This window comes from Juglans regia, chromosome 7 (assembly GCF_001411555.2).
Source record: "Juglans regia cultivar Chandler chromosome 7, Walnut 2.0, whole genome shotgun sequence".
Lineage (NCBI taxonomy): Eukaryota > Viridiplantae > Streptophyta > Magnoliopsida > Fagales > Juglandaceae > Juglans > Juglans regia.
In genome coordinates, this window is record NC_049907.1 from 20896164 (window position 1) to 20915030 (window position 18867).

At 32.9% G+C, this 18867-nt stretch overlaps 2 protein-coding genes across 3 annotated transcripts; one reads left to right on the plus strand and one right to left on the minus strand.

Annotated features, from left to right (window-relative positions):
- The first annotated feature begins 4022 nt into the window (after nucleotides 1-4022).
- LOC109003425 (PLASMODESMATA CALLOSE-BINDING PROTEIN 3-like) lies at nucleotides 4023-7680 on the plus strand. Its single transcript, XM_018981537.2, has 3 exons — nucleotides 4023-4526; nucleotides 4643-4676; nucleotides 7237-7680. Exons 1-3 carry the CDS (start codon nucleotides 4187-4189, stop codon nucleotides 7457-7459), a joined length of 597 nt encoding a protein of 198 aa, XP_018837082.1. The 5' UTR covers nucleotides 4023-4186; the 3' UTR covers nucleotides 7460-7680.
- A 1146-nt stretch (nucleotides 7681-8826) lies between these two features.
- On the minus strand, nucleotides 8827-16060 carry LOC109003411 (purple acid phosphatase 15-like). Of its 2 annotated transcripts, XM_035691602.1 has the most exons (9): nucleotides 15858-16060; nucleotides 15490-15768; nucleotides 14248-14439; nucleotides 12451-12784; nucleotides 11243-11460; nucleotides 10823-11013; nucleotides 10075-10359; nucleotides 9413-9529; nucleotides 8827-9091 (listed from the first exon to the last, which is right to left on the minus strand). In XM_035691602.1, exons 2-9 carry the CDS (start codon nucleotides 15752-15754, stop codon nucleotides 9080-9082), a joined length of 1614 nt encoding a protein of 537 aa, XP_035547495.1. In that variant the 5' UTR covers nucleotides 15755-15768; nucleotides 15858-16060; the 3' UTR covers nucleotides 8827-9079. The 2 variants fall into 2 exon arrangements, with proteins under 2 accessions (XP_035547495.1, XP_035547494.1); XM_035691601.1 differs by having other exon boundaries at nucleotides 15490-16060.
- Nucleotides 16061-18867: the final 2807 nt, after the last annotated feature.

Here is an 18867-nt window from a genome sequence, read left to right on the forward strand (position 1 = left end):
CTTATCATCACAGCCGAGGGGTTAGTGAACTCAAACATAAAGAAAACATTATCTTTTGTGAGAATAAATAATTTGGAATTTTTAAAAATTAATTGTCAAGATAAATAGTTATAAACATGAAGAAAACAAATAACTTTTGTTTGAAAAAAAGTTGAAGAGAAATGAGTTAAAATAATAATAAATAAATAATAAATTATTATTATTTTAAAAGAATAAAAAAATAATAGATAGTGAGATATAAGAGGTTTTAGAAAAAGTCAATAGGTAAAATAGAGAATAGGTATGTTTTTATTAAAACTTGGTAAAGAAAAAAGATATAAGATCTTTGTGGTTTTCAAAAGAAAAATTTTACTTGGTCTCATGAATCTGTTCACTCAAAGTTATTGATTGGATATTTTATTTTTATTTTTTACTTAATTATTAAGAAATTAGCTATTAATAAAATTGTGTATTTTTCTTAAATTCTTAAAAATGTTTAAAACATCTTTAAAAGAGAAAAAAAAAAAAAATTTGAAATGCACTAAGATACATGCTGGGCAACCCCTTAGCATATTCGTTTTAAAAAAAAGTGGTGCTACTCAGCCATTCCCTCAGTCCCCTCAAGTGTACCCCCTAGTCCATTACCATTGGTACATGGTTTTTTTTGTTTAAATGTTAAAAAAAACACACATACACACAATGTACTAGTAGTAATTTATTTAAATATTTAAAAAACAAAATACACCATCAGAAGCTTTGAAGATGATAACTAGTATTTTCCTTTCAAAAATAATTTTTTAGGCGATTTGAACAAGTAATTATTAATTTTTTTATAAAAATTTATAAAAGCCATTGATTGCACATTGACAAGACTGGATATGTGCATCTCAAAGGAGATAATTGATATTAGCAAAGAGAAATGATATTTACGATTATAAAATATGTAAGTGCCACATATTTTTTTTTATAAGAAGTGAGTAAATATGAGAATCATATAAAAAAAATTAATTTTTTAATGGTAGATTCTACTCTTTTTTCAGAAAAAGTATGTGACGCTTATACAATCTATAACTCTATCTAGCTAAATTACTATTAAGCCAATTAAAACAAGAGCAATGCTACGTATAGTCTCCAAATGGAAACTACATTACAAGCATAGTTAATTTTATTTATATTTTTTCAAAATTACAATAATATCTTTATCAAAATAGTACTTTTTTTCATTTAATGAAAGTCTTGTACATGCAGTCTCCATTTGGAGACTGCAAATAGAATTTCTCTTAGAACAATAGTAGTAGAATCAACTTAGCTATATTTTGGTCAAAATTTAGCTAAATTGCATAAAAATCCACTACAAGTCTACAATAGACTCAATTAATCTACAGTGTTTTTAGCTTAAAGTTTGTTCACTGGCCAGTCCAAGTTGCTGGCTAAATATTATTTTGACCATAAAAAATTTCTCTTCCCCTGCTATTCCTCGCGCGCAAGAAGTAAAATATTGTAGAAAAAATATATCCATTGTGAAGATATGACTGTTGAAAAAATATGATTGTTGAAAAAATATATCAGTTGAAAGAATATGACCGTTGTAAAAAAATCGTTAGAAAATTATATCCATTAGGAATAACATGAATGTTAGAAATTTAATGTGTATTTTTTTAATAACGAATAAATATTCATATTACAATTATAATTAAAATAAATGAAAATATCAAAATCAATATTTAATAGAATGGTGATATATTTGGTATTGTTGACAAGTGGCTAACTAAATTTATAAAAATGAATTCTCTAGTCAAATTTCGACTAGACTACTATTAATGCTCTTAGATAAAGAAATAATGTTACATATAACCGTAGAGCGCAAACGCCAGGTAGAGATATCACCAATAAGGCCAAATGGCCTCTTTTATTTTTATTTTTTTATAAATTTTTTTGTGCAACTTTGGCCAAAATTTATTTTTATATTCTTAAATATCTTTTTTCTTAAATTATAATATTATTAAAAAATACTTCTTTAATTATTAAAAAAAATCCATCGGTGGTTTTTGCAGGTGGATAAAGTATCATCCATTTTACAAACTCATGAGAATTGTAAAAAGAAGCAACGATATAATTACAATCAAATTATAATTATTTTATAATAAAATAATATTTTTTAAAATTCGTTAAAATAAAATAAAGAAATCAGAAAATTTATATGAATTAATATTCTATTAATAAATTGTGCAGAAGTTGGAGCATTCACAATAGCTCATGTAAAATATATTTTTCTGTAAAATATCAAAAAAAGTTGATCAAAAATCATTTCAATGGTTTTTGTATTTTGATCTTTATTTTACACTTTGTTACAATAATTTTCTAAATGTAGAGAATATTGTTCGCAACTCTAAAATATTTTTAATTATTTTCTATCTCATTTGGACGTTTTTTCCAGTCGAATACTCAGGAAAAAGAACAAGGACTTCTCCATTGTAGGTGAACTTGGCAACAAAACAAAAAAATAAAAATAAAAAAATTGTAGATTTCTCAAACTTTTATAGGTTGTTCTGTCGGGTAACTTTGAAAAATTATAGAAAATATCTCAAAATTAAAAATCTTTTTTTCATCATACTTTCAATCACCATATTTATATAATATTATATATGAAAAGATATTGCAAATATCAAAAGATATGAACATATTGTAAATTCATTGGTAATTAGAAGAAATATTTGAAATGAATAAAAAATATTAAAAAAAGTATAATTAAATGATATAGAGAAAAAATAGATAAACTGATATATGACATATTATAAAAGAGTTCCTCTTTGGAACGGTCCGACTAGTTTTTGGCGTTTAACAGCCCTCAATCAAAGGGCAACGCGTCAGCAAATCTACACTAAAGAATATAAAACCAAAGCACCCGATAATTCCATATTTCATTGTCTTTGTTCATCCTCCATCGCCCATTCACCAAATCAACTAAAAGAAGTTGGATTTTCATGCAAAGCAAACTCAAATCACAGACCCAAACATGCATCAAATAATCATAAAACCAATTTAAATCACCATTTGTTTTGAACAAAAAATCAGAGCATCAAAACAACGATGCAACCTCACTAGAGCCATTCAAAAACAACAAGAACCTCACCACTTCTCTCTCTCTCCCTCTCACCTCGAATCATTTCTGTTTGGATTTTTTTTTTAACATGACGCTACTTCCCATTGCTCGGCACCACCGGTGGCAACCCGCAGTTCACCACTTCACACAGAACCCTCCAACCTCAACGCACAGTCAGATGACCTCACTGCCGGCCACCACTACGGCTGCAACAATAACGTTTACGGGATCCACTCCGATCTCCCACCGCCTGACAAGGTGCACGAGGAAGGGTCCAAGCTACGCGAGGAAGTGCCATTGATGGGCTTAGCTCCACATGCATCACCTACCTCGATTTTTTAGTCGACGTAAGTGGTGCAAAAGGGGGCAGGGAGGGTTCGAGGAGCATATTTCACCTGGAATGAGGGGTTCCAAGAGAGGGTGGGGGGGAGGTCTCGACGTCGGTGCGAGGTGAAGGAGGGAGGGCCCGACGTCGATGCGAGGTGGTTGCGAGAGGGAAGAGGGCGGAGAAGCATTTCGCCTTGAGAGGGGAAAAAGATCTCTAATAGGATCAATTTTATTAGTTTGTAATGCGATTACAATGTTTATAAAATGAGATTCATATATGGCATTTTTTCATTGAATAATTGTTATTAGAAGAATAATAGATGGATCGGTTTAAAGTTTTTTTCATTGTAAAAATGATAACGTAAAATAGAAAAAGTAAATTTTGATTATGCATTTTGAAAGATATGATAAAAGAATCATTGAGAATGCTTATAGTAAATTATCATTTCTGAATTAAAAATTAAAAAAGAAAATATTAATAATATAAAAGTATATTTTTTAAAATTGATGATGGTAATTTGTACAACGGCATTTCTCTCGATGCTTGCTCGTCCCGCCATACTATAAATACAGGAAAAAGAACTCAGGACCAAAAAAAGCGAAAAAAGGAAAATAAAGGGAAAAAGGAAGTCTCTCCTTCTCCCTCTCTCTGATCTCTCTCTCTCTTCTCTCTCTGATATTCCTCCCTTTTCTTCTGGACATCTCTTCCCTCCTTTACCAAGCCATTATTCTAACTCCAGCTCACTAGCTCGTCACCTTAGAACTTTGTTTTCTTCCATGGCGGCACCACCACATAAGGCAGTGTCGTCTCTGCTGCTGATCATCGCCATCTTCGCTGGAATAATCGAAAACAGATACATATTCATGGCCGTGGAAGGAGCGTACTGGTGCGTTGCACGAAGCGACGCGAGCACCCAGGCCTTGCAAACGGCGTTGGACTATGCGTGCGGAACCGGCGCCGACTGCAGCCCTATACTGTCTAATGGGCTCTGCTATCTCCCCAACACCATCCAGGCGCACGCCTCCTATGCCTTCAACAGTTACTTCCAGCGGAAGGCCATGGAACCCGGAAGCTGTGACTTCTCCGGCACCTCCACCATTGCCCAGACCGATCCCAGTACGTATTCTCTTCTTTTTAGGAGCGGTGTTGTTTTCCTTTTAAATATTAGGTTTACCGGATGCTTAATGCTCTCTCTCTCTCTCTCTCTCTCTCTCTCATGCTTTTGGGTGTAGGTTATGGATCTTGTGTGTATCCATCTTCCGCAAGGTATGTGCCATTTTTTTTTTTTTCTGAGCATTTTTTTTCTTGTTGATTGGTTCTTTGCATGAGTATATGAAGTAGCCAAGGGACAACGTTTTCTTTCTTCTCTTTTGCCTTTAGAGGTTTCATAGAGAAGTGGGAATTTCTTCGTCTTCACGTAAAATAGTTTCTGTTTTTTAGTTAATTTTTTAATAAGATTTTGTTAGAAGTTTGATATTATTTTATCAAATATTAATAAAAATTTGAGAAAATTATCATAAATTTATATATTTTTGTAATAATTAATTTGATAAGCACTGCCCCAAAAAAAATAAATAATTTAACTTTATTCTAACCTTAGTTTGGTCATGGCTGAACCTGTCGGATGGCTCAGATAACAACGTACGGCCATCATATCTCTGTCTCTGTCTTTCATAAGATCCGTTGAATATAACTTTTTTAAATATTAAAAAAATAATAATTTTTTATTTATTTTTTATTTTTTATTTTAAATCGTGTCAACTTACCATCTAAACTATACCTAAATCTGGTTATGCAACGGATGGGCCATGGCTATTGGCTTCGTTCATAATTTATCTGTGATTATACTTCTCCTTAATTAAACTTAATTTACACCGTTGGATGGGCCTATACTCACTCACCCACCACGTTGGATATGAACTTGATGCATGGAAAATGTTATGTCGTTTTCATTCTATGCATGGTTTAAAGTACTGTATTCGACGTGACACGACCTTAGGTGCATCAGACTCAGATTCACGAGTTTTCATGCAAAACGATGTTCCAAGGAACAGGCAGCAACCCTAATGTTTTTTTTTTTTGTTTTTTTTGAATTGACTTTACTTAAAAATGATATATTAGTTTATTTTAAATAAAATCTAAAATGTGATTTATTTTTTAAAATCTCAAAACATTTTTCATAAAGCTTTTTGCTACATCATAAGCTCGACATGCTTCAAATTGTTGTGAAATAAAATAAAATAAAATAAAATTTTCCCGATAAAACCACGTGTGAGCTTTTATAAAATCATTGAGATGAAATCATCTTATGGAGTAATTAATGAAAAGAGAAGACCCTAAGACATTAGCTAGCATGAGCATGAATAATAATGAGATATTAAAAAAAAAAATTAAAAATTTCTCATTATTAATATGAAGATAATACTGTAATAAATAATAAATATTTATACGAGTTTATACAAGACGATTCAAATTTTATACAAATTGTACTATTCTTTATTCTATCACTATTTTGTATTTATGAATACCTCATTAAATTAACAAATCGGGTTAAATTTGAGTTTGATTAGGTCTCGTTTGGTTATATAGATAAGATAAAATGAGAAATTTATAAATAGTAGTGAGAAGTAGTGAGATAATTTGTAAATAGTAGTGAAATAATTTGAATTAAGATTTTATGTGATTTTGAAAAAAAAAAAGTTGAATAAAAAATTATAAAATTAAAAAAAGATTAAAATATAATTTTTTAATATTTCTTTTGTTTTGTGATTTAAAAACATTGATTTTTTTTTTTTTTTTGTTTCAAAATTTAGAAAAGTGAAATAATTATATAATGTTTAGATAAAAAAAATTTAAAAATAAAAAAATAAAAAATATTTATATTTGAATGATATTTAAATATTAAGAAGAGATGAATGGGCCAAGTCAAAATCGCATTTACAATATAGATGCAAAAGTATTTTATTTTATATTTTTAATTTTGAATAGAAATTTAGGAAAGTTGTTGCGAGTGCCTGTTAGTCTGTAGCGGCTTTTAGGCTGGTAAATAGTCTAGACGTCCTTTGAAATTATCACTCTGCTGAGTCTGCCCCTTTGATATATAAGAAATTGGGGTCTTTTATGAGTAAGTGCTTGTTTGAATATATATATATATATATATATATAGTGCTCGTTTGAAAATAAAAATCATTTTATCTCATTTTATTATTATAATTTTTTTAAATTTTTACATAAAATGTAATAAACAATTCAACTTTTTCAAATTCTAAAATAATAATAATATTAAAAAATAATATTATATTCAACTCATCTAAAATCATCTTATCTATCTCACTATTCAAACGAGTCTTAAATGTTGCCCAATTACTTGTGTAATTGATCTAATGTAAAAGAAATAGTTTCTTCGTAGAAATTTTAAGTATGCAGTTGGGTTAGTGCTTTCATTTGCTTTCTCACCGTTTTCACTGTGTTCTCAATACATAATAGCGTTGCAGATTATTACTGATCATTGTCGTTCATGTTGATCTTGGTAAGAATAGGTAGAGAAGGAAAGAATCATGATGAGAACTTGAAACGGATAATTTGTATAATTTTGTAACGTTGGGACAAGGCTTTTGACGATTTTATGTGGTCACTCCAAATAATCTACTTTTACTATGACTGCTAGTATTTAATATCTTATGTAGTCCTAGAACTAGTAGCCAATGTTTAATCTTTTACTTCGTTTGGTCATAAATATTTGCATAAGATGGGGGTCTCTTCTCTTTTTTTGGATAACTTTCGCAGCATCTTGAGGACTAATTGCTTGAATTATGCGACATTTCAGTGCGGCCGGAGGAGGGACTTCGCCAACAACACAAAATCCGTATAACCCAAATGCGCGGACACCACCAACCATGTCGGGCAATGGCGGCACTCCCGGAGTGACTTCAGGACTGACCCCGCCGTTCCCGGACAGTTCTAAAGCATTTTCACAGTCCATGATCCCCACGATCTTAGTGCCTCTCTCCTTTCTAGTTGTTCTCACACTCAACTTCCAACCAATTTAGGTCTGTTTAGCAAGAGTAGATTTGCCATAGGGTGGAGAAGAGGCTTATTCAGTTTTGTTAGAAGTTTGGCCTTCTTTGTTAGCCACCCCATTTAGCTTTATAAAATACCATTTGATCTTTTGAACTGTTTTCTCTACTCATTGAAAGGTTCTAGCCAGAGGCCTCCATCACTGTTCAATCTTGTAGGCCTCATTATTCAATTCCATAGTTTGATTTTGGTAGTCTCATTTTGAATATTGGGATTGCAGTATGACTTTGAGCAGTTAGTCTGCTAAGCATTTTCCTTCTACTGCTTAGTTCAAGTGCCTTTCCCTAAATCATTGTTTGTATGTTTCAGCTTCTAATCATTCACTCTTGTGGATGAATTCAGCATTATAATGATTTCTTAAAAAATCTGATGGGTCATATCATTGACATCAAGCTTTGGTTTTGTGGATGGTGGTTCTTTTACCTGCAGCATAAATCAGGACAACTTGGTTTTTGGTTTGTGTTAGTGTTGGTCACTTCATTAACAAGGTCTGTCTTCTCAACAACAATGGTGGCAATCAATCCAATTGTTAGTGTAGGTCTGGACCCTTTTCATTGACTCCTTTAATATGAAAAGATTTTCATCTTCTGATTCTTCAGAAGTTAATGATTTGCCAGTGTTTTCACAAGACCACTGTCTAATGCCAGTTGAAAGATTCAAGGTAATTCGTCTTTAGAGTCATCTACTTGCTACTTAAGTGTGTCAACATGTCACTTATAAAAGTGGGATCTATTATGAATTAAATAAAATAAAAAATCAATATTTTTTCATGTCCGATATGGAAAGCTTCAACATCAATAGTGTATGTCCAAATGAGTAATGATACTCATCATCCCAATTCTTATCATCATCTCATCATCCTACGATATGGCGTTAAATGATTTGAGACTATTTATTATATTTTATTTGTAAACCTATCATCTAATACTACATAATGAGATGATGAGAACATGATGAGAAAATGAATGATGAATAAATTTTTTCATGTCGGATATGGAAAGCTTCAACATCAATAGTGTGTTGGTGCGACAAAAAAGTAGACAAGCATATTACTGGAAAATGGAAGAATAAAATAGAAGTGCTTTCAAAATGCTAGACGGTATCTAATTAATCAAAAACCGTGTAGGAAAGAACCCTTGGCAAATGCTGTTGAGCTTCACAGCAAACGATTGCTTGAGCACTATTTACAGTTCCATGCACAGGACAGGGTTTATTCTGTAGGGGTGGGTCTGAAGAACCCTGTCTTGGAGAGGTTCCCCAACATTAAAAAAAAAAAAAAACTATTTACAGTTCCACCATTCAAATTCCAAATAACTTATAAACCGTTTAGAGATGTAGATGTAAAGAAACCAGAGCAGCTTTCTATGAATATTGGTTCGCATGTTTCACTGAATTACATTCTCTTTAAAGATTACAAAAAATATCTTATCATACTTCTATGTTGCCTTTCATCCATAGATTGTGTTGAGAATGCATAATGATGGCTAACCAATTGCACCTTCAATACATTTTTTCAAAAATAAAAAATAACGCTCCCCTCTGCTCCACAGTCCAAGGTTATCTCTATGCTTTCCTACTTCTTTATGATTTCATCACTTAGGAACCTGGAAGAGAAGAAGGGAAAAGGAACAAAATAAATGCATTCAGTTCAAAATATTTTCACTTTCAAAACACGTTTACTTAATAAAAGTACATAAGGGAAGCAAATGCCTCTGTTTTCTATTAAATAATGGGCTAAAAACTTATCATAAAAGCCTGTGAGGTCATGTGTTCTGTGTCTCAGCAGAGTTCTAGTGGTTCTTTTTTTTTGGTTAGAACTTATTGACATTCAAGGTATATGATTTCATAGAATTATTACTGAGGTAAAGATAACGTTATTTCCAGTTAATGTGTTCCATATGCCTGTTCACCAAGTTCTCACGTACCTTGGGTTCAACCAGGCACCTATCAGGCTGCCTTACAATGTATATCTGGTCTCCAGCGTTGTTGTACATATCCTGATTACGGTGCCAAGTCCACAAAGCATGAGTCTCATTTTTCACCTGCAACACACATAAAAAAACTATTGGGTCTGTATTATTCAAGAAGGGTTGACATAACTAATTCCCACCATAATATAGGCACGAGCATTTCACCATCAAAATCTTTATGCAGTTACAGATTCTAACTGAAGGATTTCTTTCAAGACCATTGATTTCGGGCAACTCAGAAACAACCTTGTAATGGTTTGCATTTGTCTCCCATGTCAATACTAGATTATAACTAGTTCTGGAGGTGTAATACTTTTTGGTGTCGGCACTATAATAATTGGATTACCTTGCAAAATGTGTTGTTGAAATAAATATGTATCTAGTAGCTTTCACTATGATGAAAACAGCTTTTACATGTGTAGTAAAATTCACGGGTGGATATTAATTTTTTACGTAATCTTTCTTCACTTTGTTCACATCTCAGATCCATTGCTGGTGTAGAAGCAATGCTTTTAGAGAATCATCCATGCCAAAATCTAAGAGGAGACTACGTGTGGATCTAAATGTGTGCTTGTGTGCTTGTGTGTGTGTGTGTGAGAGAGAGAGAGAGAGAGTACCTCTAGAATCCCATGGCCAAAGCTACTTTCTCTGTACGCACTATAATCAGGCTGCTGGTCCCAACAGAACTTACCAGCTGCAGGGCCTGATGTGAAATTGAACGCACAGAATCCACCCATATATTCATCCGGTGTCGTAGATGGTTCTGGGCAGTTGCTAGCTTCATCAGCATGTACAATTGCCATCTTCTCCCGATTACCCCCATCACCAACAGTAATATAAACGGCACCACATGGATCTAGATTGTAGTTATACACTCGATTTGTCCTCTCATAGGCATGAACCTGATGATGATATCCAAAGAAACAACATTTACGCATACACACGACAAGCATACAAATAATTGAACAGATTCTCTGCAAACAGGTTGACAATTTAATCAGCATGCATAGGAAACCCGAAACACACCATACATCATCATTCGGAAATCTGCATGCCTTCAGGCTTTGCCTTTACATTATTATTATGTTTACATTGAGTTCACCAGATCCAACAAAATTTTATCTTGAATACCTAAATATCAAAACTGCATTGATATTCGGACACTACTGATTTAAGCATTCATCTCGGATTTGGACCAGCATTTTTTACATATTTGAAGGAGAGAGAAGGTTATATGGGTAAACTTTAAAGTATTTGTAAACAGAATAGCCTTATACATTTTTATAATTTTATGCTGACAAGATATCTATAGTTGGCACCGTAATAGGGCATCTGAATAAAGATTTTGCTGGAAAGTATACTTACATGTCCATTGAAGACAATGTCAACACCATACTCATACAGCAAGTCTTCCATCTCTACCCTCATGCACTCTGCTTCTCTGTAATGCGCCTTGTAGGTGCTGTACCAAGGTGGGTGCCATGCAGCTACCAACCATGGAGTCACTTCTCTGTCAACAAAAGCTAGGTCCCTTTCCAACCACTCGTATTGATCCGCTGGAATGGAAAAACTGGTTGAAGTCACCACGTAATTTATAGACATGGAATCTCTCTCTCTCTAACATAAGAATTGGCAGCAAAAACCTCTAATGTTACATAAAATTGTCCCCGTACACATACTGAAAGGAATAGCAACGGAAAGGTCTTATACTTTGTTTTGAATCTACATGGCAATTTGTATCACAAAGGAATATGAGAAGTGAAAAAGATTGAAACATGAGTTCACCTGATTTATCATAGGATACATAGGCACCAAGCATGATAAAATGTATGCCACCTGCATTAAAAGAATAGTACAATGTGGATGACGATCCACTCTCTTCAGATGGGAATGCAAATCTTGAACTGTAAGAAACAAAAGTCTGATTTTCAGCCTGTTGTTCTATTTCATGGTTCCCTTCTACCACCATTATGGGAACTTTAGATGTGATAGGCTGCATGTACCTGACAAAAATTATCCCATAATAATTCCACGAGCTAAATGGTAATGAAGAAATCAACAAACGCATGCCACAAAATTCAAACAATAACAAAAACTGCCATTTTAAAAACACTACTTTTAAAAAAAATATTTTTGGTGGTTCACTTTCTTCAAGAACCAATCAAACTTTACCAGGAAAAGAATACAGAGGAAAGTTGTTGATGCAAGTTGGCATGTCACATGACAAGCAATCAGAGGTCATCATGCATTAATTAGCTATCTCAAACAAAAATACAGAGCATCCCTCCATAGCCCCAGCTCAAGCATTGGTGATTCTGTAAGTCCTTAAGGTCTCTATTTTGCTTCTACAATGATTTCATATGTAACAACCAAGGAAGGCCTAGACCTCATTTGGACTAGTACTCTACAAGGACTAATAAAGTTTACAAGTGGAGCTTCGGATTCATTGTAAATGTCAATAGCTTCTTCGTCCTAGACAATGTGAGATTCCATTCACCAATCTTCCATTTACCACCCGCCTATAGATATGGGGTGTTACAATCTCTCCCTCTCATATGTTTGACATCCTCATCAAGCCATTCCATCATGGCACTGCTCAAATTTCACGCTTGTGGCTGGGAATGAATACCATTTGTAACAACCTAAGGGAAGCTCAAGCCATATGTAGGTCTGTACTGTATAAGGATTACTTAAGGTTACAATTAGAGTTTCCTTAGAATCATTGTAATTGACAATAACTCCTCCCTCCCAAATAATGTGAAATCTCATTCACTGAGTACTCATTCACATCCCTCCCATGACATGGGTGTTTACATCAAAAGTGCATTTATGATTCTAGCAGTTTTATCAACTGCCAGATTAATACGACTAAACTTTTGAAAACCAGCCTAGTTCCTACATAAAAATTTCTACAAGTGCTTGCTATTTGATAGCCTAAAAGGTAGAGAAAAGATTATTTGATAACTTTGAGCAAAGAAAATTTAGAATTTCACCTTCCCCAGTAATCCCAACGTGGCTGATAAGTTTCATGAATGGGAGTTTGCGAAAAGGAACAAGAGTAGCAATCAGTCCCAGTTCCATTTGTGAGATACATGTTAGCATAACTAACATCCCCCACCAGTAGAACAAGATCAGGGTGGTTACTCATCAGGTGGCTGACCGTGGATGTGGTATTGTATGTAAGACCAAGGTCCCCCACCACTGCTATTCTGCTGGGGTAACTCTTGGGTCCAGAAACTGGCATAGTCCTGAAATAGTATACTTCACTCATTGCTGGTATAGAAGGATCTCCGCACTGATACTGATATAATGTGTTGGGTTTCAACCCTGCAGAAAGACATAAAAGAGTCATGACATTAATAAAGAAATTCACAATTTTGCAAGTCCAATCAAACACAAATTCACAAAGACGCATATAGTGTGTTGGGTTTCAACCCTGCAAAAAGACATAAAAGAGTCATGACACTAAAAAAGAAATTCACAAATTTGCAAGTCCTAGCAAACACAAATTCACAAAGATGCATAGACACACAAACAAAAGGGTGGGCAACAAACAGGGGGCTGCTTAGAAGTAAATTGACTTTCAGTTTCAGGTAAGAAGTACATAAAATGGTTCGTCAGAGACTGGAATACGTGTCATGACAGGTTTGTAAACATTTAACATTTAACCTAGATACAAAAGAAGCATTGAGGTGAAAATGCAGTTTTAAGCCTACAAATTTTAACATTTGTTTGTTAAGCCAAAAGGACATGGTACATGAACCCAATCATGCAACATACATTAAACAAGATCAATTTTACATCTCTAGTGAATATCCAATACCTAATATGGAGAGCTAGAAGAAAAAATCAATTCTAAACAGATTAAATATTTTGCATTATTTAACCAGTCAATCAATCATTCCTTGGTGGAATCCATTAGAAAAGAAATTTGAGCACTGAAAGTGGTTCTATATACATACCCTTTATGTCAATTATAATCATATTGATTCTATATATAGCAACAAACGTTGAAACTCATTATTAGTTATAGTGATGCTATTAGGCTGTAAGTGACCAACAACTGAGGATGTTTATGAAGATTTTAACTTTACCAGAACTTTGTCGCTCTGGTGATTTTAATAACATGTCCCCCAGCAGATTTTATTGAAGTAACACCATGAAATAAGATTCAATTAAAAGAAATCAGTGGTCCAGATAATTTCTTTGAGAGATGTTTCCATGTGCATGGATATTTGAAGTGGGCATCCGCTAAAAAATTTTCAGAGCACTAATTCTTTTGGCATAAGCCTACTAGGCTAAGTTTATAGAAGTCTAAGGAGTACTAGTAATCAAGTAGTGCCAAGTTCTACTCGAGAGCTCTTTGTAGCTAACAAAATAGTTTTACTAGGTCAAATGACTTGGTTGGACAGTTAATTGCACTCAATTCTATCCATTTCAATCATAATCAATAGCTTGTGATGTCACAATGGTTTGGGAGTACTTTGACACCATCTAGACATTCACCTTGATTGATTGGAAACTTAAAGCTAATGAAATGTTATAGAACTGTCCCGTAAGAAAATCTTGCAAATGAATCATTAGACTTACCTTCAATCTAACCATTACCCTGTCTGCAACTGATGGTATGCAAAATGACAAAATCATGCAGTGTTCTATAATATACAAAACTATTCCAAGGAAGCATCCAATGTGAATAGAAGACAAACACCTCGTGAGCAAATTGGTAGAGTTTTAAGATAAATATAAAAATCTACAGAAGTGTGGACTAATTGCACCATTAGGTATACCTGTGAGGCGAACATGGTGTATAATTCCAGAAGTGTAGTTCTGAAGACCTTCAAAAGGATAAAGTTGATTGTAAATAAGAGAATAGCCCGTTGCTTCATCAGTTATTGGCAGTCCATATATTCCATACTGAACAACACTTGCTATAGTTTCAGGATCTAGCGGTGTTATGTTGTCCCCAATTTGGAATTCACCTGTGAAATGGAGTCCAAATGTGTTTTATGATAGGCTAGCAACGTAAAGCAAAGAGAAGATCCTCTAATTTTGAAAGTTCTAAAAATATGAAAATGCGATGATGTTGGTGGACCCAGTGGGATCCCCACGGCCCACACATCTTAAAAGAACCAAAACAGGTCTGCTTGCAGCTTTACAATATGGCCATTTCCATACATTCATAGTTTCAGTTGAAACAAACATAAACTTTATGTCAATAGGAACAATTAGAAGACCTTAATTTTCATATTCATGAACATAACGAAGAACGCTGTACTTACGAGATTGCATGCTTATATGTTCTACGTGATAGCTGAAACTTTTTTGCGAACTATATATTGTTTCTGAGATTGAACCATAAACATAGGATTAGGGTGGAAGCAGGGTGAGGTTGATTTATTCTCCCAACAAGATACACCAGCTCACTTTGACATTGGCTAGTTTGGATAGTAAGATGAGATGAGACGAGGGGAGATGGTTTTAGATAAGTTGAATAAAATATTATTAGAATATAATTTTTTAAAAGTAATGTTATATTCCATACTTCTATCTTATTTTCATCCTACTATGTAAGATGTGGCGCATGTATTATCAATCATCTAATAAAAGATCATCTAATAATGATAAATGTGTCACATCTTCAATAGTAAGATGAGAGTGAGATGATAATGTGATGTATAGAATTTTTTATTTTTTAATATTATTATTGTTTTATGATTTGAAAAAGTTGAATTATTTATTATATTTTGTATAAAAGTTTAAAATAATTATAGAGATAAATTGAGAATATATGTATCCAAACGGGGGCGTCTGCTTTCCAACTTCAGGTCAATGTTTCTGCTTTAAAATTGTAAAAGGGAGCTTTATTGCTTTGGCCTTTGGGAAACACAAATCCCATTTATCATATTCCACAAAGTCAGAGCCAAAATTAACTTCATGTTTCATTTTTTGGACCATTATCTAATGTTACTCAGCTCGGTTATAAAGAAGAAAGAATTCCAATAAGAAAGAATCCCATTTATCAAAGATACCTGTGATCCAAGAGACCCATACAGAGTCATAGGTTGCAGAAAGTGATACTGAGATTTGCTCAGGCGCAAACCCTTCAATAATTCTTTGCACTCGGGGATCTGTAGCTGGCAAGTCCACAGCATTCCCACGGAAGCTTTTGTCAAGAGGGACAGTGACAGGCACGAAGGGTCCATCAAGTGTTGTCGGGACACCACCATTAACGAATATGAAGCTTAGTGAAAGCAGCAAAAGAAGTGCAATTGCGGAGCTTGAGACCAAACCCATAGTGCAGGTTCTAACTGCATGCATAAACAACAACTCAGGAATGATGTTTAAGGCTGGTATTGGAAATCAGTCAATGAACAAGAAAAGGAGGGTGGCAAAGTACACAGAGAGACAGAGAGAACTCAGTTCTGGCCCAAAAGGAATAAGCAAGAGAAAAGAGAATGGAGAGGACAATTGATTTTCAAGGATTAACAATGTTAAGCCGAGCTATATACACACACACACAGAGAGAGAGAGAGAGAGAGTCTTGCTTGCCGGGATTTATTTTGGGATCTGACTGTAATCACCGGTTAGCCTATAATTGTCAACCGGTTTGTTAGTGAAGCAGGAAATAAGACAAGGCCGTTCATTTTCATGCTTGTCTCCATTTTCTTTTTTTTGAACATGTCTCCATTTTCTTAAAATGGTAATCTTTTTATTATCTCTTTTATTATTATCTTTTCAGATATAATATTTAATTATTAAAAATTATTTATTATATTTCAGTTGTAAATCAATTATTTAATAAAAAAATTGATGATACATAAAATTTTGCAATAAACTTCATTTTACTAACAAAAATAGACAATTATGGACTCATGAGTTCACAGAGTTTTTAATGTTTAATATCGGTTTTATTTTTAATGAAAAAATATTAACATTCCAAAATAATGTCGTTTTATTAAAAAATTATTATTATTTTTATTTAAATTTATGTAAAAATAATACTAGATATAAGTCTTAAATATACAAATTTCACATAAATCCTTTATAAAAAAGTGAAATCTAGTAAAAAATAATATTTTTTTTTTAACTTTTCATAATGGGGTCTACTTTTTATATGTGAAATGCAAAACTTATCTATTTAAAACTTTTACAAATTATTTATCTACATGTAATATATAGTGGCCTGGGTGGATAGGTGAAACTCAAGCAGGCCCAAGCCCAACCCGTCACCCGCCCCTAGCATTTCCCATGGGTGGAAGCAACTCGTCCGCCCACTATATGTCGGGGAATGCCCCCGCCCATCCCATGCGAGCCGGATGGAACAGCAACCCTAAGGCCTTATTTGGATTCAAAAATCATCTCAAACTCATATCATCTAATCTAATTATTATAACTTTCTCAATTTTTTAAATAAAATATAATAAATAATTTAATTATTTTAAATTTTTTTAAAAAATTTATATTAAAAATTATATTCTAATAATATTTTATTCAATTTTTAACTATCATCTCATCTCATCCCATCCCATCTCTACTCATTCAAATTCAACTCCCCATCTAGCCTTCCCTTACAAAGGAAGAAGTTAAAACGGCTGTGGGCCTACTTTTCTGCTTGCCTCGTATATTCCCGAGACTCATTCGCCTTTTTTACCCTTTCAAAGAGCATGTCCTGAAGGCCAAGGGTCGGGGCGTTGCAGGTCCTGCCTTCTTCTGTTGTGCCTTCTTGTTGTTTGTGAATTCTTGAGCGTGTCAATGAATAAGAGTGACCTTCACGCGCATTAAATAAATAGCATTCTCAATAGAAAAATATTATTTATAATTATAAAATATGTAAATACACATAATTTTTAAAAAATAATAAATAAATATGATATTTATATAAAAAAAAATTAATTTTTAATAATATATTTCATTTTTTTTTAAAATAATATACAATACTTACACACTTCATGACAGTAACATTCATCTTCTTAATATTAGTTATTACTGTTCTTTTACACTCAAACCTGAAACTGTGAGTTGCAAATTTATGGATTGAAATATTTTCTTCCCTTTTTTTAATTATTCGAGATGTAATTATATAAACCTCTTTTTTTTTTTTTTTTCCTCGGCAAAATTATATAAACCTCCTTGTTCATGAGTTTAAGTACTCTCCAAATTAGTCAAGATTTTTGCCTTCTCGATGCCCATAAAAAATAAAAAACATAAGAAAAAGCCTACTATGCCGCCTCCATCTTACCACTCAAGTGTAACGTTTGGAAAAAAAAAAAAAATTATTATTTTTATTTAACAATTAAGGAATTGATTTTAAATTTATTGATATATATATTTTTATTTTTTAAATATATTAAAATAATATAAAAAAATTAAAAAAATAAGTACGGTCAAACCAAACGGGATACTTTAAGCGACAGAGTAGCCCGACTCACAACGTAAACAGTTTTTTTGTTTTTGTTTTTGTTTTTATTATTACGTGTTTTGAGATAGTGAAAGTTTGAAAAACCAACTCGAGATGTGGCTTTCACTTTCCGTCTTCCCCATTTTTATCCACATTCGGTGATGCTTCATCCACCGCTTCTGTCCTATATTGACTTTTTTTCGCAAACCGGGATTTCTTTTAGATGTGTTATCTCATATATATATATATATTATATATATATAAATATATATATACAGTATATTACATAATAATATTATAAAATAAAGATATTTAATAAAATTATATTACTTTTATAAGATATTTTATAAAAATATTCTTTATTTAAAATATTATTATGCAATATGTTACATAAAATGTTGTGTGTAAATCATTTTCTTGACTATTTTAGTAAAATAATTTATAGATAGTAATAAAATAATTTATGAATAATTTGTAAATAATAATGAATTAATTTGAAAATATTTAAAAAAGTATTGTTCTAGGCTCTTCCAACTACAAAGAGATTACACAAAGTAATCTCACAAACTAACGTGATTTTATATAATTCGTTATATTTATTTTACAATAAAAATAATTTTATAAACGGACAAACCACGTCAAAATCATATGAGTGTGTGAGATCACCATTCTAAAATATTTTTAATTATTTTATCTCTCATTTGAACCCAGAAAGCTACAGTAATCCTCTGGAAAGCTTATGCAAAGCCTTCAGAGCCCGCTAGTGCATACAAGTCACTGCTTCGCCTCTTCAAAGGAATGGCCATTTCCAAAATATAGATGAGAGATAGATCATGAGCATCCTGAGGCTCACTTGTAGCTGAGATTGCGTTGTACTGGCTATCTTAGAAAAAGCGAGCTCAGGAATTACATGAGCTTTGTACCGACTATCTCATGTCAAGAAAGATTGAGGAATCACTTGCTCAACAAATCGTGCAAATGGGATTTTCACACGAGTTGGCAACAATGG

Coding starts and splice junctions, on each gene's coding strand:
- LOC109003411 (XM_035691601.1), bottom strand. CDS start 15,778: ATGCATGCAGTTAGAACCTGCACTATGGGTTTGGTCTCAAGCTCCGCA. Junction 14,440..15,489: donor ATGGGTCTCTTGGATCACAG/GTATCTTTGATA, acceptor TCCATTTCACAG/GTGAATTCCAAATTGGGGAC. Junction 9,530..10,074: donor TTGGCCATGGGATTCTAGAG/GTACTCTCTCTC, acceptor TGTGTGTTGCAG/GTGAAAAATGAGACTCATGC.
- LOC109003425 (XM_018981537.2), top strand. CDS start 4,187: ATGGCGGCACCACCACATAAGGCAGTGTCGTCTCTGCTGCTGATCATC. Junction 4,527..4,642: donor CATTGCCCAGACCGATCCCA/GTACGTATTCTC, acceptor TTTTGGGTGTAG/GTTATGGATCTTGTGTGTAT. Junction 4,677..7,236: donor GTGTATCCATCTTCCGCAAG/GTATGTGCCATT, acceptor GCGACATTTCAG/TGCGGCCGGAGGAGGGACTT.